Source organism: Ochotona curzoniae, unplaced genomic scaffold (assembly GCF_017591425.1).
Source record: "Ochotona curzoniae isolate NIBS_2020 unplaced genomic scaffold, NIBS_Ocur_1.0 contig_1014, whole genome shotgun sequence".
Taxonomy (NCBI): Eukaryota; Metazoa; Chordata; class Mammalia; order Lagomorpha; family Ochotonidae; genus Ochotona; species Ochotona curzoniae.
This window is the reverse complement of record NW_024464920.1, coordinates 5,888,924-5,910,119: the sequence shown is the minus strand read 5'-3', so window position 1 is coordinate 5,910,119 and position 21,196 is coordinate 5,888,924. Positions and strand designations below refer to the sequence as shown.

The 21,196-nt window shown below is 42.0% G+C and overlaps 1 protein-coding gene across 1 annotated transcript in view; it reads right to left on the bottom strand.

Moving 5' to 3' along the window:
• UHRF1BP1L (UHRF1 binding protein 1 like) overlaps positions 1 to 20,807 on the bottom strand; it is an 87,527-nt gene extending 66,720 nt beyond the window's left edge. Inside the window, exon 1 of the mRNA XM_040980115.1 lies at positions 20,517 to 20,807. Coding sequence (XP_040836049.1) covers positions 20,517 to 20,560 — 44 coding nt within the window. The 5' untranslated portion in view covers positions 20,561 to 20,807. The remainder of the gene's footprint in view (positions 1 to 20,516) is intronic.
• Positions 20,808 to 21,196: the final 389 nt, after the last annotated feature.

Here is a 21,196-nt window from a genome sequence, read left to right as displayed (position 1 = left end):
GCTCTAAGTAGAGAAATAGCAAGGCCAAAAACTTACATGCTTAGCATTAATGAGGGCTAGCAAAGACAATGTGGATGGAGAAAACAAGACAAGAAAAAGGGGATGAGGTTAGAGACCCAACAGAGGCCAGATTACGGTGCGACCTTTTGAGTCATTTATCCACAGATTCTAATTTCTACCTTCAGTTAAGAAAGAATAAAAGTGACCAGGCACAAAGGCTCAATGGCCAAATCCTCACCTTGCAAGCGCTGGGATCCAATATGGGTACCAGTTCATTTCCTGGGTGCTTCACTTAAAATCCAGCTCCCTGCCTGTGACCTGGGAAAGTAGTGAAGGATGGCCCAAACAAAGCCTTGGGACCCTGCAAGGCCAAGAACTTTAGCCACTAGGCTACTACACTGGGTCCAAAAACTTTTGAAGGGCCAAGTTATGAAACTAATATTGAAACCATATGATTATTCATCTATTCAAATATGTCATCTTACCTTTTTTTTTTTAAAGATTTATTTATTTATTGGAAAGTCAGATATACAGAGAGCAGGAGAGACAGAGAGGAAGATCTTCCATCTGATGATTCACTTCCCAAGTGAGCGCAACGGCCGATCTGAAGCCAGGAGCCAGGAACTTCTTCTGGGTCTCCCACACAGGTACAGGGTCCCAAGGCCTTGGGCTGTCCTCGACTGCTTTCCCAGGCCACAAGCAGGGAGCTGGATGGGAAGTGGAGCAGCCAGGATTAGAACTGGCGCCCATATGGGATCTCGGTGCCCATATGGGATCTTGGTGTGTTCAAGGCGAGGACTTTAGCGCCGGGCCCGTCATCTTACCTTAAATAGATAACTATATATTATATACATAGCTATACTAAATAGATAGATATAAGCCATATTGGCAACTGTCACAGACATAGCTATTAGAAAACTTACATAGATATTTCCAGAATATATATATATACATACATGATAGCACATATATGAAGTTATCTCTCATTAATTATATGTTGGCTTTAACATATGTATTTCAGTTTTACACAAATGCCTTACAATTGCTTACTAATATGAGTATACTGTCTTGGAAATGGAAACAGGAGAGTGGTTCTTTACATTTCTATCAGATTGGTTATCAGGAAAGTAGACTATTGAGGACAGCATAGTAGGCTAAGTTGCCACCTACAGTACTGGCATCCTAAGTGGATGCCAGTTCAACTCCAGCTGCTCCACTTTCAATCCAGCTCCCTGCTTATGGCCTGGAAAAGGAGCAGACGATGGCCCAAAGCCTTGGGACCCTGCACCCATGTGGGAGACCTGGAAGAAGCCCCTGGCTTCTAGCTTTGGATCAGTTCAGCTCTGGCCATTGTAGTCATTTGGAGAGTAAACCAACAGATGGAATCTCTCTCCTTTACTTTCTTTCTCTCTTTCTCTGTAGCTCTGTATTTCAAATAAAAAAGAAACCTCAAAAAAAAAAAAAAAAGAAAAAGAAAATTAGACTATTTTATTCTTCTAAAAAGTGATTATGACCCTCTAAACTGATTTCACAAGACAAACCATGACCCTCAATTTGAAACAGTCATGCCTACGTAACCAAATTGGTGCCAAAATTAGTTCTAGGAAAATCCCCAAATATAAAATGGTGTAATATTTGCATATAATCTATGTAATATCCTCGAACACATCCCACAGTATACTTTTAACCATGTTTCTATGCTGATAATATCCATTATTAATGACATATAAACAACTATTTCACTAAATTGCTTATGAGTAACAAGAAATTCTATGCCCATTCAATACAGACACAATTTGTCCAAATATTTTCGATATGAGATTGGTTGGATGCACATATGTATGCAGAACCTGAGAGTACAGAAGGCCAACTATATACAAGAATATTAGATGACCAAGTGCTCATTCCAGGAATAAAGTTGATTTAACATTCTAAAACCAACTAACATAACTCACTGCATCAGAAGCAAAATCACACAATGAGCTCAACTGAGAAATAAAAAGCATCTGACAAAAGTCAACACTCTCACGCAACAGATGTAAAAAAAATCTACAGTTAATATCATATTGGAGTAATTCCAAAAGTTCATGAAAAATAACACTTATTTCTGTGGCCATCTCACCAAAAACCCATAACTTGTACTAATAACTACACTGTGCAAACACAGGAGGCCCTGATGGAGTTCCAGACTCCTAGTTTCAGCCAAGTCCAAAATCCATATACCACTTGCATGTTAAAATTAAAAGTTCAGGGCCCTGGCACCATGGCCTAGTGGCTAAAGTCCCTGCCTTGAACGCACTGGGATCCCATATGGGCGCCAGTTCTAATCCCGGCACCTCCACTTCCCATCCAACTCCCTGCTTGTGGCCTGGGAAAGCAGTCGAGGATGGCCCAAAGCCTTGGGACCTTGCACCCACATGGGAGACCCAGAAGAAGCTCCTGGCTCCTGGCTTTAGATCGGCTCAGCACCGGCTGTTGTGATCACTTGGGGAGTGAATCATCAGATGGAAGATCTTCTTCTCTGTCTCTCCTCCTCTCTGTATATCTGACTTTGCTATAAAAATAAGTAACTCTTTTTTAAAAATTAAAAATTTAGAGTTATAGACTACTTGAAAAGCAGCCAGATTCTGCAAAATCATGCTTCAACGCTATAAACTGCTAAATACTAAAATTAAAATAGACACAAGACAGCTGAACAGTAATCTATAGCCATTTTAATGTGTATAAAACCCAGTTGTATATAAACTAATAATTGAAATGTCAATGAAGAAGTCACAGGATGTGGTTCAGAATTTGCATTCTTCTTTTTTTCTTTTAACATATTGGTTACTCAATACCATGTTAATTAACTCCATAACATTATAAATTGTTACTGATGTTATATCGGGGCTTTCAACTGATCGGGATGATACTCTGCCGGCTCTACCTTCAGACCAGAGATGGTCTCCCCAAGAAACCGTTGAACTTATCTGGATAATAAGATGCTGGACTTTATGCTTGGTAAATGCTTGCAATGAAAGAATCTCAACTGAAATATGACATGACTTAGGTAGACATGCACGAGTTGGGTTAATACAGTTGATGCAAGAGAGGTTGTATGCATTATGATTAACTTTGATCTGACTATGTTTTTAGGAAATGGATACTCACCAATGAGGCAGTCCAGGGTTAAACTGCCTTGGCAAGATTTAGTAATTATAGATATTGATTATATCATTGGGCTGACAGGATAAGAAAGGCCCACCAGTCTCATGCTTGGGTCTTTTTATTTCTCACAAGATGGATGAGTTAACAAACGGAGCAAGCACTCCCATAAATTCAGCATCTGTAATATTTGTCACCTTCAGAATTACTTGGATGAGAGGAACATACTTTATGTGAATTCACAGGAGAGGACTAGAAGACTTTCCTTAGATGTGTACTCCACAATGTGATTAATGTTATGTTGATGTTTAAAGAGGCAGTGTCATTAGGCTAAAATGAGATGAGAAAGAACCATGTTCCCTGTACAGTGCATCCAAACACGCTGAGTGTATTTGTACCAGTAACGATCTTGCTTAGTCTCGTGGCTTTGTTGCGTTTCATTCCCAGCAACATAGTTTGGAAGAGTAAGAATTTCAACTTCATATCACATGTGTAAACAACAAAATTGTTGTATCCAAAGGAGAAAGTTGAATATAAATATTTTTGCACATGTAAAAAAAATTAAAATTTAACTATTCTGAGAATTGGTGAAGATAAGGAACAACTGGAAGTCTCATATCTTGTGAACTGAATAGAATGTGCAATGTGCACCTTGCAATCATTTTGGAAAGCTGTTTTGGCAGTTTCCTAAAATGTTATACATGTTCTTAAAATATTCTATTCACCCCAATGCTGCTCCATGTCTGATCTCTAATGTGCCTGAAAAGCCTAATGTACTCTGGAAAGATGGTCCCAGTGCTTGGATCCCTCAATACACGCAGGAGACCCTTATGAAGTCCCTAGTTCTGGGCCAACCCTAGCACTTGCAATCATTGTGCAGTAAACTAGCATACAGAAGATCTCTTTCTTTCTAACTGTGCCTTTCAAAAAAAGAAATAAATGCTAAAAAAAAAAAAAAAAAAAAAAGTTATGCTGGGGTGGCAATTATTTGCTGTGGTGTAGGGGCTAAAGCTTTCACTTTGCAATTCTAGCTTACCACATGAGCACCAGTTTCTGTTCCCTTGCTCCACTTCCAGTCCAGCTCCCTATTAATACTCCTGGGAAGGCAGCAGAAGATGGCTCAACAAGGCCACTGTTCCTGCCAGGACGGAAGGTGGACTATGTCAGCTCGGGCCAAGGAACCACTGATATGAGCAAGATCTGCCACTGGGAGGAAACCTGATAGAGGAGCTTGGGGAACTCTTTTGCCAGGTTGCAGTCCCTGCAGGTGAGCACAAGAACCAAGACAGGGAACAGCCCAGACCAAGCTAGGTTATACTACCTGCCAGCACATGTATAGGTCAAGTCTAAGAGCAGGATAGACTGAGCCAATTCATAACACCCACTGGAAGATCTGAGAACAAGGATGGAGGTATGGGACGGGTTAGGTCAGGCTGCAGCACCAGCCAGTTCATATTAGGGTCGTGACTGGGGGCAGAATGGGACAGGCCATGCTATAGCACTCACTGACATATGCCAAGGTGAAGTGGGCCATACCAGACCCAAAGCACATGTGTGAGTAGTCCTGGTAGGGGAGAAGTGGGGATTCCTGCTGGGCCACTGTTCCTGCTGGTGAGCGTGAGAGCTGGGACTGCAAGCAGACCAGGCAGAGCAGGGTTACAGCACGTGCATGTGAACTGCATTAGTGGGAGAGCCAGACTGGGCTAACCTACTGTATCCATTGGTGCAGGAATGAGCCAGAGTAAGGGCAGGCTGGCTGGGCTTTGCCACAGCATCAGCTGGCAACTGCTAGGACTATGGGCAAGTCCTGTCAAGCTAGACGCAGAACCACCTGAAGAGTGCAAGATTCAGGGTAGGGAGTTTGATCCCTACCAAGATCCCTACCAAGATCCAATAGGGAAATTGTGGGTACTTCTCTGATGGACTGCAGCTCTGACTGGCAAGCACGAGAATCAGGACTGGGGACAGGCCTGGCAAGGCAGGTGGTGGCACCTGCTGGCATTAGTGTGGGCTGGAGGGTGGAGTCTGTTGGGTTGAGTTCGGTTTTAACACTCAATGATGTGTATGAGAGCTGAATGTAATGTGGAATAGACTGGACCAGTCCACTGCACATACTTGTAGTCACAAGAACCAGGGTTCGGGCCAGCCCAATAGGGATTATTAGGGATCATTCTGACCAAGTGTGTGCTGGACAGGGTTGAACTGGACTGTAACACTCTTTGATTTACATAAGAAATGGGGCTGGAGACAGATAGGACCTAGCAGTTGCAGTGTGTATAAGCTGATGTGGGTGACGGAATGAGCCAGACCCAGTACTGGCGAGCGTACACAGGAGTCAGGTGTGGGATCACCTCAGATGAAATTTTTTTGAGAGTCCCCCCAGCTAAACCTCTGGACTCAGAATTCCAACCATGGGGAGAGTGGCAGGACCTGTAACCTGACAGTGAAGTGCATGTGTCTGAACTGGGCCTTCTCAGTTACTGAAGATGGAAGCAGGGGACAGCATACCCAGATGCACATGGAGGATATGTCAGACCATTAGAGCCTGCAGAGAGCATCTGATTGATAAACTACCCCCAGAGAAGCTTGATGGCAAATTTCTGGGCAAATGGAGACTCTGGGATGGACTGCACCAGCCAATGGATCTTGGAAGAATTTCTTCATCCTTGGATCTGTGAGACTGACAGCATGTCAGAACTATCAAAACCACCTGAACAGAATCCCTGGACATGTTCCCTATCGGGGACGCTGGGGTGACATTTGGTAGCTGTTCCCCTGGGTACTGGGGCAGTAGAGAGGCTTGGTGTGGCTTCTCCCCTTGTCTCCTCTCTCCCCACCACATATAGGAAGAAGGTAAGGAAGTTATGGAAGTAGTGGTCTTCCCCGTTTTCCCCTAGTCCTCAATCAACCCTTCCTACCCTAATCAATTGCGTAAACATCATCAAAATTAATGAATGGATTAAAAAAGAAGATGGCCCAAGTGCTTGTGTCCCTGCTCCCACATGGCAAACCCAGAAGTTATTCCTGGCTCTTGATTTCTACCTGGCCTAGCCCTGGCTACTGTGGCCACTTGGGCAGTAAATAACAGATAGATGATTTCTTTTTCTTCTCACGCTGCAACTCTTTCAAATAAATAAATGTGTGTGTATAATATACATATACATATATGTATATATACATATATTATAAAACACACTAGGAAAATAGCATGCTACATGAATCATTTAGTAAAATTCAAACTAAAACTATCAAATGTGTACTAACTTAGGTAAATAAAGTACAATAGTGGCTGCTGAGGAATGAGGCAAAAGAAGATTACAAAGATGCATTAGGAAACTTAGGAGTGTAGATATGTTCATATTTTTTAATTATGGCGATGATTTCATAAACACATCCATATATTAAAACTCTGTAATAGGGATATCTCACATATGTGCAGTTCACTACAAATATGCTAGTTATATTTAATAAAGCTGATTATATTATATGTATACATATACCCATCTATATGTACATGCATACACATCTTAATAAAGAATGACTGGACTTGTTAGAATAATAAAAAAGTACTCCACTGCATCTGTCAATCAACAAAGACATTACAAGCAAATTTAAGTTAGAAAAGAGAGCAGAGCCCTAGACATCCCTCATACTAGCCAAGGATCAATTAATTTTGTCATTTTTTGTACATGAAACATTCCTCTAACACAATCTCCTCATTTAAGAGTAGACAGTGTTATGACAACAGAATTTGGATCGGCCACTCAAGGTCACACCAAAGAAGATTTAAAACTATACTCAAATATAATTTTTAGTTTCAAAGGCATTTTAGAATCAATTCTCATTTCATTATCATATTGATAAATTTTCTATTTAACCAAGGTTACTGAGCATGTAGCAAGCACCAGGAGAGAATATTGCAATTCTCACTCTCAAGAAGCTTACTGTGTCAATTTGTACAAGCATATATGTTCAAAGAATAACAGTCATTTACAAATAGAATAAAACCTAAAAACAAGGATCTAGAGGTACTCACAATAACCTAAATTACCTGATTTCTTAGAATTCTCAATTTTAAATAAAGTTTGTTTGGCTTGCTTCTTTGTGTAAAGGCATATAAAAAAAGTCAATCTTGTGTAACCAGTTTTTCCACATAAATATCAGAAGAATGAGAGGTTGTAAAGTGACAGCTTGTGAACTATGCTCTGCCCACAGGATGTTTTGTTTGGCCTGCACAATGTTTTCAGAAAATCTGAATTTGTTGCAAACATTTCAAATAGGCTAATTTTACATCAAAATCTGGATATCTAGATTTTTTTTTTGAAGTAACAGAAGATGTGACAAAACTGGACAAACAACCGTCATGGCAAAAAACTACTCAGGCTCTTGGCAAACTGAGACAAACCCTAGTCAGACACATGCCAGCTCTCAAGGACTTCAGAGTTCATCACTGTACAAGTCACTGCAGGACACTGCAATACTACTGTGTGCCACACGCTGTGTTAGGGATTTCAACAAACATGAGAACAGGACAGCCAGAGGCACAGAGGAGACAGTGATCAATTCTGTTAACAAGACAGACAGCTTTGAGGAGACTTCACAAAGAAGGAAGCACCGAGCTATGGTTTTAAGAGTGAGTTTTTGCCAGATGAATAAGGCACAGAAGGACCTTTCTGATAAAAGTTGCAGCATGCTCATGGTTATAGGGTTACATACAGTAAACAAAGCTACAGCAGAAGGCACAAGACAGTTTAGAAAGAAATGACATGCCAAAAGGTTAAATGAAGTCAGATCATGAAGAATTTTTTGTTTCTCATAATAAGGAACATCCGTTCCATCCTATGTATCAGTGTTGTTCCCACAGTGTCTCTAAGGAGGGCTGCTCATAATTCAACCAAAATGGAAGAAACAAAAACAGAAAATGTATGCCTGATTATCTCTTCCCAATTATCAAATCTGTGGTCAAGTATAAAGTAACATACACACTCAATTCCTACTAAACCGTAAAGCCAGGAAGCCAACAAGGCAGAGCTAGACTACTGCCTTCAAGCTTGAGCGTGTCCTAGGGCATAGACTGCCTTGTTCCTGATTTCAACTTCTTTGCAGAGCAGGAGGACCTGTCAAGCAAGGACTACTCTTATCACCTGCAGATCTCAAGGATCATCTTGACAAAACAAGCTTTGGTTCTGGACCTGCATTACACCACCCTGCCCCCTCTGTGTGGCCCCTGTTAAACTCCCACTCTCATCCAACCAAAGCACTAGTCCTTGAGACACACCACTCTCTCACTCATCCACAGATTAAAGGTTCTCTTCAGCCCCAAACCTTGTCCTTGCTATTCGGATTTGGCACTGGAGATAGTGACCAAGCTTTTGTTAACAATTCAACTAAAGGAGCATCTCTTTTACCTATTTTATGTAGTGAAGTTTCCCTAAATTTATTTTCAGGCAAAAAAAAAAAAAAATTCTACAGTTACCAATATGGCTTTTAAAAAAATAGGAAAGTTTGAACAAATTTTTAGCAAGAAACTTAAAATTAACATTTTGGAAACCTCTCTCTGGTAACAGTGTCAAGAATGGAAGAGAAATATGAGAACAGAAGGAAATGTGAATATTTAGTTGCAACAATTGACGTAAGAAATGCTGAATTAAATCTGGGTAGTGTCAACAGATATTCAAATGTGTGCCAAGCCGGCTGCTGTCTCCTAGGTTTGTAACAGCAGGATACATTCAAGAGTTATTTAAATATAGAGGATCCATGACTAGTGTCCTAAAATGAGACAATTTTTTAAAAAAGAATTAAATTTTGGAAGTAACTTGAATAAATGTGTGTTAGTTGTGCTTTAAACTTAGAACATGATTATTACACCTTATCTTCTATAAACTAAGTTCACATCAGGTCAAAAAAAAAAAGATATGCTAAGGAGTTATAATCTAAAAAAAAAAAAGCAAAGCATTATAGTTGTGACTAAACTTAAATAGGTAACGCAGAGGATTTCCTGCACATATAATGCAAAACATAGAGCCATCCTTTGAATGTCACTATAAAGAACAAAAGACCTGAACTATCAATATACTGGAGTGAATCTCAAAGATCTACCAGAGCCTAAAGGGGGATATTTCTCCTTTGGCAATTAAGGGTGCCATCCAGATTCCCAATTAACAGTATGGAATCAATGCAGACAGGAATGAAAAACATTTAAGTCATCATATAACTGCTAGTTCACATATGGCCAACAAGTTTATCAACTGCCCTATGACTACTATGGCAAGTATGTAATTAGTCACAAAATTCCACTCATGATTAGTTATTAATTAACATTTTTTAAATCAGGCTTTTAGAATAGGTTCAAAGTGTTTATGTGGATACATTTCCAATGATTAAAAGTATGCAGCACCAGTTTTTAGTTTGCTGATTAAATCCTAAGTTGAAAGAAATTCAGCATCATTTCCCGGTTATATAACATGCTTGTTTCCCCCAGTGATCGTATTTTTAAAAGGAGAGAAGGGTTAAAAGAACAGAATGGGCAAGCTCCCTGTAGTCTTCAAGATCTGCATTGTCATTTATACTATTTCACTCTCTCATGAAGACTGTAACATTAAACACACAAAATAGGCTCTTAGCTCCATCAATTAGACCTGTCAATGCTAAATGAAAGAACTGATCAAAAGCACTTTCTGTTCCAAAAGAGCCTTCATACCTCACTGGATTCATTAAGACTGAAGTCTTGGGGCCTATACTGTGGCCCAGCACAGTAAGCTGCCAGCTGAAGCACCAGCATCCCATATAGGCATGAGTTGCTGTTCCACTTCTGATCCATCTCCCTGCCAATGTGCTTAGGAAAGCAGTGGGAGATGGCCCAAATTCTTGGGTCCCTGCATCCACATGAGACAGCCAAAAGCTCCTGGCTCCTATTGATCCTGCCCAGCCCTGGCTGTTGCAGTCTTCTGAGGATTAAACAAGTGGGCAGAAGACTTTTCTGTTTGTGTGTATGTATATCTTCTCCCATCTCTGTAATCCTAGCTTTCAAATGCAAAAATCTTAAAAAAAAATAACAACAAAATATATTTTTTAAAAGTCTATGAAGCCTTTCCCATTAAAAACTAAAGCAAATGCTAATTATTATTTCCAAATAGTCGATTGTAAGTTAATAAAACTTTGCCCTCCAGTACCAGCAAGAGCTGGTTATAACCTTATGTGCACTAGCAAATCTTATCTGTAAGAAGACATTGTAAGAGCTGCATTACATAATTTGTAGCTTCATAGTATAACGACAATAAAATCTGGGGCCAGCACTGTAGGACAGTGAGCTAAGTCAATGCCTATGATGCCAGCACCCCATATGAGCACTAGGTCGAAACCAGCTGCTCCACTTCCAATCCAGTTCCCTGCTAATGCTCCTAGGAAAGTGGCAGAAGATGAACCTAGTGCTTCGGCCCTGCCCCCATGTGTGAAAAGCAGAAGCCCTGGGCTCCTGGATTCAGCCTGGCACAGCCCCAGGTATTGTGGCCATGGGGAGGGGAGTGAGCGGAGGTGGGGAAACAGCAGATGAAAGATCTCTCTGTAACTCTTCTTTCAAATAAATGAAAAATAAATCACAAAAAAAAAGAAAAAAATGAAATTGGAATCTGACTAAAACATTGTAAGAATAAGAAACTATTCTCAAAGTATCTTTATGTGAGGGTATATTAAGTGCTCGCATTTATAGTAAGAAAAAAAAAAAGGTGGGGAATAGAAGCATTACCTGAGGGCAGGAATGTCACACAAAAGGTACCTATTCCTGGTGAAAGTAAGCAGTCAGTTGCCAGGATTTCTTAGACTCTTCGGTACTCATTTGGGTGATTATGCAATTCACAGCACACCAATCTCCACCACAACCAGCAGGGGACGCTGCAGGGGATGGGTACACAGGGGAATACAGAAGGGAGCAAATTTAAGGGAAGGAGGAGGAAAGGAATGATATGATAAAAATATTTAGCTGTGATGCACTTTTTAAAAGACAGTTGTATTTCACACTGGATTAACTAAAGGCAAACATTGCTTAAATTTTAAGATGAATTTTAGGATGTTTTTCCTTCTCTCCAGCAGTGATGCTACTATACTCACTCGTGTTTTTCTAAAATCATTTCAAATTAAGACAATTAACAAAAATAAAAAGTTATGTTGCACAAAAGTTACAAAGGCTAAACTGTATGATTTAATATTATATGAAAGCAATTGACCACTCTGTAAAACAAGCAACCTATAAATACAAATTACCAACTTAGCTTAAGTACCAGAAGCCCCATTTAAACTGTAATCCTCATTTTATAGAGAATATTGAGGCCTAAGTTTACCTATGAAAAATAATCCACAAGCCAAAGACAGAATCAACAATGGACTATATTCATGGCATTTCAAAACTTCACAGAATAATGTGATTGGAAGATAAACACATTGGTGCAAAAGATTTGTAGTTTTTGAAATATGTACTTTTCATGAACTTCTGAAAGACCCCTTTATAAATGCTCAAAAGTAAACTGGAGAACTACAGCATCTACAACAAAAAAAAAAAATTTAAGCTAATTTCCTGGATATGAGTCAATTTTTTAGACCTCCCAAAAATGTGTTCTGGATAATCAATATACATGGTAGTTAAATTTCTGTCTTCAGTTAGACACGTTTTTGAACAACATACCACAGTATTGTGACAGATGCTAAAAATTGTGAACAAGACAAGCAGAGTCATTACTGTTATGACCTACCAAGGCAATTTTGTTCTGAAAGAGATGACAAGCCACAGAACAAAAATAAAGCCTGTTTCAACCCCTCCGAAAAAAAAGCAGGATATATTTCAATAATTAAAGTAGTTCAAAAATGGAGATCAGTGAAGACAAATTAAAGTTATCCATGCACTACAAAAAAATGAAGCCTGGGAGAAGATGGCCTGTCACAGAAGGATGCAGACAACTTGTCTGCAGGAAACAGGAAACAAAAGGTGGATGGAAAAAATACAAAGGCGAAGAGTGACGTGCTGGAAAATCAAACTGGACAACCTAACAAAACTACTCTTAACTCATCCAGATATCTGCCTGAAATATGTTTTTCTATGTATCATAGCCTAGCCAAAAGAAATAGATTCAATTAATATTCATTTTATGCACTCAAGCTGCCATACATGTGCTTTTATTTCATTATTTGTTATAAGCATCTAACATTTAAGACGGCCTCTGCCTCATTGTCTGCTTCTGTTCAAACTGCACTGTTCTTTGCACATGATTCTATCATGAACTCTTGTTTATTCACTCATCCACCAGACCATTCCCAAAGGATATTCCTATAAATTAATCTTATTTATGTTATAGAACTCTCTAAGCATACGCAGAAAAAAATTAACTTATGAGCCATTTAATGGAGTGAGTCAGGTAATCATTCCTTAAAAATAAAGATAAATCTTGCATTTTATGGCTGTTAATTTTCACAGTACATCTTTGCTGTATGTAAAGTTTGAATCATAGCAGAAGTAAAAATTTGGGATAAATTAATTTAACAACTAAAAATACTGTTTTGTCATATTTTAACATGGCTCGATTTTCATCCAGTTTATTTCTAAATATTAATAATAAATCATACACAGACAACAGTAGAGGAAAATAACACTTCATGCCATACTAACAAAAGCAACTGGAGTCAGAGATCCCCTGCTTAATGATACATCTGTGTAATAATGGATACATATACATATAAAAATCAAATTAAATCTTACAGGACAAGATGCAGAACTCCAGAATTTGTATGGCAACAATCGTCTTGGCTGGGAGACATCTCAACATGAATCAGTAAGTAAGCAAACTATCAGCATATTTAAAAACTTTAAAAAAATAAATAAATCATTCTATGCTCATCTTCCACTCATGGAAAGTTTTTCACTTGTAACTTATATGCAAACTGCTAAATACCAACACTTAGTAAGAATATTAAATACTCATCTTAGGCACATAAATATTCATAACATGCAAGAGACTAACTTAGGAAAGAAATATTTACAGGCAACTGCAATACTAAGGCAAAGTATAATGTTGCAAAAAGTAGAGTTATGCAAGTAAAAGAAGTAAATGGAGAAATTATGTTTCCCAACTTTAAAGAACTGCTGAGTCAAGGTCCCTGATCTCTGACTTCAAAAGACTAGAGAATTAAAGCATGCTCAAGTAATAACACAATCTTCTCAAGTTATGGCAATAGGTTGGTGAGACATCATAAAGAGTAGTAGCGGAAGTGTGGAAAAGTGCCATGTAAAAGAAATACAAACTATTAGGTAGGAATAACCACCTGCCCCAGCGATACAGCAAGTCAAACACACATGACAATGGCTCTGCGAATTTATCCCCCAACACCTCTGACCTTGGGCAAATGAACACTTGTAATGATTTCTTTTTCTGGGACAAGAAGAGGTTCCTTTTGTTTCAGAATTCTAGACGGGAACATTACATCTACTAAAACAAGCATCCATCCCCCTTCTACTTGAAGCCTTCAATCTCCTAAAAGTAACTTTTATATAAATCAATGTCTTTTTTTTTAATTATTAAAAAGTCAGATGCACAGAGAGCAGGAGAGACAGAGAGGAAGATCTTCCATCCACTGATTCACTCCCCAAGTGGCTGCAATGGCTGGAGCCGGGCTAATCTGAAGCCAGGAACCAGGAGCCTCGTCGGGTATCCCATGTGGGTGCAGGGTCCCAAGGCTTTGGGTCGTCTTTCACTACTTTCCCAGGCCACAAGCAGGGAACTGGATAGGTAGTGGAGCTGCCGGGATTAGAACCAGTGCCCATATGGGATCCAAGCACATGTAAAGCAAAGATTTTAGCTGCTATGCTACTGCACCGTGCCAAAATGTCTAGTTTTGATCCAATGTAAGAGATACTTGCTGTAGGTCAGATGCTTCTAGAGTCAGAAATCCCTCTCCTACCAAAATAATCATGTGATAATTACCTATTGCATAAACCAAAGGATAATCACACAAAAGTGTTGCCATTGTTGCTGCCACACTAAACTACGTCATTCTGACTAGATCATAATGAAAATAGAGAGCAAAGGGCCAGTGCAGTGGCATAGCAACAGCAAGCTAATGCAGTGCCTGTGCCAGCATCTCAAATGGATGCTGGGGCTAGTCCTGGCCTGGCAAAGCAGAGGAGCATGGCCCAAGGTCTAGGGCCCCTGCACCCATGTGGGAATCCCAGAAGAAGCTTGTGGCTCCCAGCTTCGGAAGGGCTCAGCTCTGGCCATCGTGATCATTTGGGGGAGTGATCCAGAGGGTCTTTCTCTTTCCCTTTCACTCTCTGCAACTCTTTCAAATAATTAACATACATAACTCTGTGTGTGTGTGTGTGTGTGTGTGTGTGTGTGTGTGTGTGTGTGTGTGTGTATAGGGAGAGAGAGAGAGAGAGAGATCACATGTCCATGGAGATATCTAATGTTCACTCCAAAACCAAACTCCTGCTCTTCTCCCAAGCTTGCTCCTCCTGCAGTTGTCTCCGAGTAAGTTGTTACCTCACTCTTTCAGTTCCTATACCAAAATTTTGGCATCATCTCAATTTTTACTCAATCTCATTTTCTCTCTCGGTCAACCCTGGCTCTACTTTCAAAGTGCATCAAGATCCACCCCTACAAGTGCACAACATCTACCTTGTTCACAGCCAATATTCCTCTCGCCTGGATAGATAACCTGGCGTTAACTGACCTGTTAACTAGGGGCCCACTTCTGCCTCTGCCCCATTTATCTCCCATATGGCTGCCAGAATCATTGTTGATTCTAAGGCTTCCATGTTCCCTGAGGGTGAAAGAATGGTTACAAGGCTTCATAGAATCTGATCTTTGTTTTTTTCCATCCCATTATCCTCCCCTCACTTTCTCCTTCACTCCACTTAATTATTGGTAGCCCAGATAGATTTCAAAAATGAGAAACAAAATCTCAACTCTATTCCCTTTATATTTGTTCATTTCACCTCCTTCAGGTCTCAGGCCTTCTGGATCACCACTTGGGGATAGGAAAACCTCAGAGTCTATGGAACTACATTGTAAAATAATAATAATAATTTTTAAAAGATTGTGAATTTCTCCACATTCCTTTCTTTCCCTATGCTATTTTTTCTGTTCAACAGCATACAATTCAAACAGATATACCATGGATTTCACTTATGTATTTCCTTAGTACATGTTTCCTCTGATTAAAATGTAAACTACATGAAGGAGGAATTTTTGCCTATTTTGTTCATTGCTATGTTACAAGCACTACAAAGCAGTACCTAGTACAAAACGGGCATCCAGGTAAGTATTTGTGAAACAAATAACTAGTGTATCTAGTGTCCAAATCCACACTACCATAATAGCCACTGTGACACAGCAGGTTACACTGGCACTTGGTATCAGAACACCTGGAATCAAGTCCTACCTCTGCTTAGCTTCCTGCTAACGTACATTCTGGAAAGCAGCAGTGATGACTCAAGTAACTGGGTCCCTGTTACCACAACGGACACCCAGATGGAGTCTGTGGCTCCTGGATTCACCCCGGTCCATCCCTAATGGTTGCAGTTATTTGGGGAGTGAATCAATAGGTAGAAGTCTGTCTTTGTCTCTGTCTCTCTCTCTCCCTAACTCTGCCTTTCAAAATAAAAAATTTTTTTTTCAATTTTTCCTTCTCATTAGTTTAATAAGCAAGCTAAGTTTAGATGATCAAGTAGGTAGTTTTCCTTATCTATATCTTTGGAGCTGGGATGGATCCAGGCTATTTCCAAGTTCTTAGGCCTTTGTACCAACATGAGGAACCGGAAGAAGTTCCTGCCTCCTGGCAGCAATCGGTCACAGTCTGGCTGCTGCGACCATTTGGGAAGTGAAACAGTGGATAGAAGATCTTTTTCTCTGTAACTCTGCCTTTAAAGTAAGTAAATAAAACTTTAAAAAAGGGGGGGAGGTGGTACTTCTCTTTTCAAAAGATACAACATCTGGAATGGTTAAGAAAAAAAAAAAGAAAGAAAGAAAAGTTCCCCAAACCCATTGCTAATTTATCTGTGAGTAACTAGAACTAGGCTGCACAGATTCTCGGGTCTGGGGATCTAAAACCTGACAGGAGACATCAGCGACAGAGAGCTGACAGCACTTCCAAGCTGTGGCTCCCAATCAAGAGCCAATTCTCCCCAAGTGGCAGGTGGCAACCTCTGGAGGCACTGAACATTCTACAGTGAAGAGAACAACTCTCCAAAAATGAAGAATTTAGTGCAAAATGTCAACAGTGCCGGCTCCAAGAGGAAGTGAGACTGGAAGCGCTGCCTGGGCTCCTGGCCTTCCCTTGGTGAGGCCGCTCCTGTCTCCCTCCGGCTCTGTGACCCACTCCAATGCACTTTCTGTTGCTTTTCTTTCACTCGGAGCACTTTTCTATTGTTTGCTGGCACAGAGATCCAGCTCATTCACCTGATCATATCTGTATAATATCTGCTAATATCTGTATACTTTCAACCTGAGCTTCAACCTTCAAAGCTACAGACATGCGGGCCAAGAAATGGTTGGTGTGACTCGTATTCACTACTGGATGTTTTATGGCATCCTTGTCCTTTACTTCTAGAAGTCAATCACAGCCATTCCCAAAAATCTAACACCCAAAAATGTTTCCAAACATTGCCAGATTTCCCAAAGAGTAAAAACGTCCCTGGTTGATCACGGTTTTTAAGTTATATAAAAACTCCACTCAGGTTAGGGGTACAGGTAGGCCCAGTCAACTCTTAACTCCCCAGTGAACCTGGCACCTAGCACTTGGTGTCCTGAGCCTCAGGGACTACAAAGGTCCAGAGTATTTATATCTGAACCTTTCCCACTCTTTGTGAGGTCCTGGCTTCATTAAATATACAAATCTCTTTGGCCCTGTGTGCACACCTATGCACATGGACACACTCACACAGAGTAAATAAGGCCTTGGGCTGAAAGGCAGCTCCTGCTTACTCCTCTGCTTCCCTTACAACTTCAGAGCATTGCACTCTCTCAAAAAAAGGACTATCCTAGCAAAGTCCCCCAAACATGCTTTATGCTGCTCTAGTTTGAAGCACTGCAGACATTCCTCCTTCATGGGTTTTTCCTCTTTGACTTTTCTTTAAAATAATCACTGCTCTAACTCCCGTCTCGCAGCAAACACACTCCGTGTCCTCCATTCAGATGAATGAAGTGCAGAAGCTTTTTGTTAGTGCTGCAAGAGAAGCCTTTTTACCAGTGCTGGAATGCAAACTCAACAACCATCAGATAAGTAGTAAGTCTGCAGGTTTGCATTTCCCAAATAGCTCAGCACTTACTTGAAGTATTTGTTAATGTTTTACAAACAATTCCTCTTCTGTAACTTTCCCAAAACACGAGATTCTCAAAAACCTGCATCCAGGAAACACTAGTTTCAATTTCGGAGTTTCACTGTACATCAATGTCAAGGCTAGGAGTGAGCATTTATTTCTCCTATTGGTCTTCTTCCTCAGGGGGAAGACCCCTATATGAGAACTAGGCCGTGTCCTTACTGAAGAATCCCCTATATATGTAAGACCTTATAAAAACTAGGTCATTTGCCTAGCTCTGCCTTTCCAGGACATCCATGGTACACACTTACGCAATTATTCAATCAACCACTGCGTCCTAAAACCACAGGGAACTGTACCTTGCCCTGACCTTGGCCAACTACAATCATGATAGTAGCATACAGCCTTCCCTCAGTTACAGAGTGGTAAGGGAGAGGCAGCTCATTCATGTTATTCCTTCAGCAGTTACTAAGAGCCAACTCCGTGCCTGCCCTGACAAAAAGCCTGGCTCCCATGTTACATCCAAACGTAGAGGAGGAGCAAACAGAAAAAAAGCATGGATCATAACGACAGATGAGGATGAGAGGAAAAGACGAAATCAATGAGTGGGACAGTGGGAATGAGAGTTCATTTTAAACTGTGTGGTCAGGGAAGCCGAATCTACAGGCACAGGAGTTGTGCATTAATAAAAAGAACTGTATTCTAATATTTCCTGTGAAACTGTCTGAAACTGTAACCCAGAGCACTAGATCAATACATTGAGCTTTTCATTACAATGTATAATCAGTGGGCCTGGCACAATAGCATAGCAGTTAAACTCCTTGCCTTGAACACACCAGGATACCATATTGTTGCCGGTTCTAATCCCAGCAGCTCCATTTCCCATCCAGCTCCCTGCTTGTGGTCTGAGAAAGCAGTCGAGGACAGCCCAAAGTTTTGGGACCCTGCACCCATGTGGGAGACCTGGAAGAGCTCCTGGTTCCTGGCTTTGGATTGACGTAGCACTGGCCAGTTGCGGTCACTTGGGGAGTGAATCATCGGACAGAAGATCTTCCTTTCTGTCTCTCCTCCTCTCTGAATAACTGCCTTTCCAATAAAAAAATAAATTATTTAAAAAAAAAACACACAATGTATAATCAGTAAAATTAAACCTGACCCACAAAATTTCAAAAGTTCATTTTTATTTGAATAATACAACAAATCACACTTGCCAAGCTTGTCTATTATAAAGAGCCTTTAGATTTATCTCTCAAAAATATCTTCACTATTGGGGATGGCACTGTAGTACAGTGGCTAAAGCCACCGTCTGTGGTGCCAGCATCCCAAATGGGCACCAGCTCAAGTCCTGGCTGCTTCACTTCTGATCCACCTCCCTGCTAACGCTTCTCCCACACAGGAGACCTGAAAGAAGCTCCTTGCTTCTGCTAGGCCAGCTACAGCCATTGCAGCCCCTTGCATACAGAAAACTGACCTCTCTCTCTGGCCCTCTCCGTAGTTCTGCCTTTCAAGTAAATAAATCTTTTTTTTTTTTTTTAACAGTCTTTCTTATTTACCACACAACTCTAAGAAGCAGTACAAACGAAAAAAGCAATCTTAACTATTCAATTCTGAATAGTGTGTTATCTTCAATGAAGTAAACCATGATATTTTCGTTCTTAATATTTGAAAGTCAGTCTCAAATGGAATTCTGCAAGAGAATGAAATTCTAATGTCACAAGGCATTTTCTGATTGGATTCACTTTTCCCTGAGCATCTAGGATGTTACTAACTAGGTACCATAATCCTTGACAGCAACAGAAGAGGCATCCAAGTCTTTTCTGCAGGTCTGAACTTTCTTCTGGACAGGGTACAAGAAACAAGCAAGGCAACTGATGCCAGACTTGACCTAAACACTAACTTCAGAAGAAGACAGGTAAGACCTTCTGCCAAAATAAATCATTCAGTATTTCATTATATGTGCCAAATTTTAAAAGAAACTATCCAACTAGATATTATGACAAATGGATAGTCATACGGGATGCTATGATTTGATATTTGTTCAAAAATTCACATCTTGTTCAATGTAATAGATTTGCTGAGCCACACATGTATTGATTTTGTTTCCAACCCATAACCTCTGGTATAAAGCAGTCTGGAGAATCAAAGATTGTGTTTGCTGTACAAGTCTATCATTACACCCCAGCCTGTCTCTGCAATCACTGAAGAGTAATCATTAACTGACAAACAACAGAGAAAGCAACCAAGCACTCCACGCTGGCCGTCAACTTGGGACAAGATCCTACATTTAGCCCGGATCTTGAGACAAATATGGAGAAGCCAGGAGCAGTTCGCAAACTGCCAGCTCTCCTGAGTCATGTTTCTGACTAAAACTGTGTTATGAAATGGAAAGAATGACATGTCTTGCGTTGAATCAGCACAGATGTTAACTCCTTGAATGTAAGGGTCTCGACTTAAAAACAGCAAAACGCTGCAGAACTGCGACCCCAGAGAGGACTGGGCAAGGCTGGCAAGGCTGGCAAGGCTGGCTCTCCCCCTAAATCCTAACTGTGTAAACAGTCACACCCGTATGCATGAGAGGGAACGTCGAGCAGGAGGTTGGGGGGAGGAATGCAGAACAATCACAAGGTTAACGTTTCACTGAGCACACACACCCAGGCCTGGCCCTGTGCGTGTACACCAGGCTGGGAGCCCTGGGGTAACGGAAACGCTCCTTTCGGAGCACGGGTTCGAGCCCACACAGCCACCGGACACCCGGGAGGCGCCAGGTCAAATCCAACCTCCACGAGCCGGTCCCGGGGCGATCCCACCCAAGCACTTGGAGCTCCCTGGACACACTGGGCCGAGGTGGGGAACCCAGGCAGGGGCTGACTCGTCAGCCCAGTCCCCGGCGCCTCAAGCCAAGGGAGAGCCGGGGCCGCGACTTGTGCCCTCAGCTGGACCCGGGCAACCCAACGAGTCGCCTCCCACACAACTTGCAAAACCTCCGTCACTACCGAGGCCACGGGCTGCCCTCTCGGCGGCAGGCGAGCGCGGAGGCCGACTGACTCCCCCGCCAGAGGCGCTGACTGACCTGGAGAGGTGCTTCAAGATCTGTTTCTTAATGATTCCAGCCATGGTGCCGGGACGGGAGGCGCCGCCGCTCTCTCTTGCTGTTCCTCACTGCCTCCTCTCTTCGTGGCCGTCTCCTCTCTGTCCAGGGCAGCCCGGCAGGAGGAAAGATGCCTGGGCGCTCACGGCAGGGAGAGACACGAGCCCCCGGCCGAGGCCACAGCCGCCGCCGCTGCCGACGACCCGGAGCATGACGTTCAGGCCACCGCGGCCGCCGCAGGCGCCATCTTGGCTGCAGCATCACCTAAGAGACCAGCGGGAGCGCGGGGGCGGGGCGGGCGTGGGTGAGGCGGGGCCGACGCGCTGTAGGCGGGGTTGGCGCGCGCTGTGGGAAGGGCCGGCGAGTGCTGTGGGCGGAGCGGCCTTGAAGGAGGCGGGGTTGGCGCGCGCTGTGGGCGGAACGGCCTTGAGGGAGGCGGGGCCGACGAGCTGTGGGAAGGGCCGGCGAGCGCAGTAGGCGGAGAGGGCGTGGAGGAGGCGGGGCGTACGCGCGCTGTGGGCGGAGTTGGCGGGGCCAGCGCGCTGTGGGCGGGGCCGGCGCGCATGCTAAGTGGGACAGGTGATTTTCAGCCCCGCTTTGCTCTCCTCGCGAGGCCCTACATGCAGGGTCGTCTGCCACTATGAGGGTCCGGGGTCCTTCCA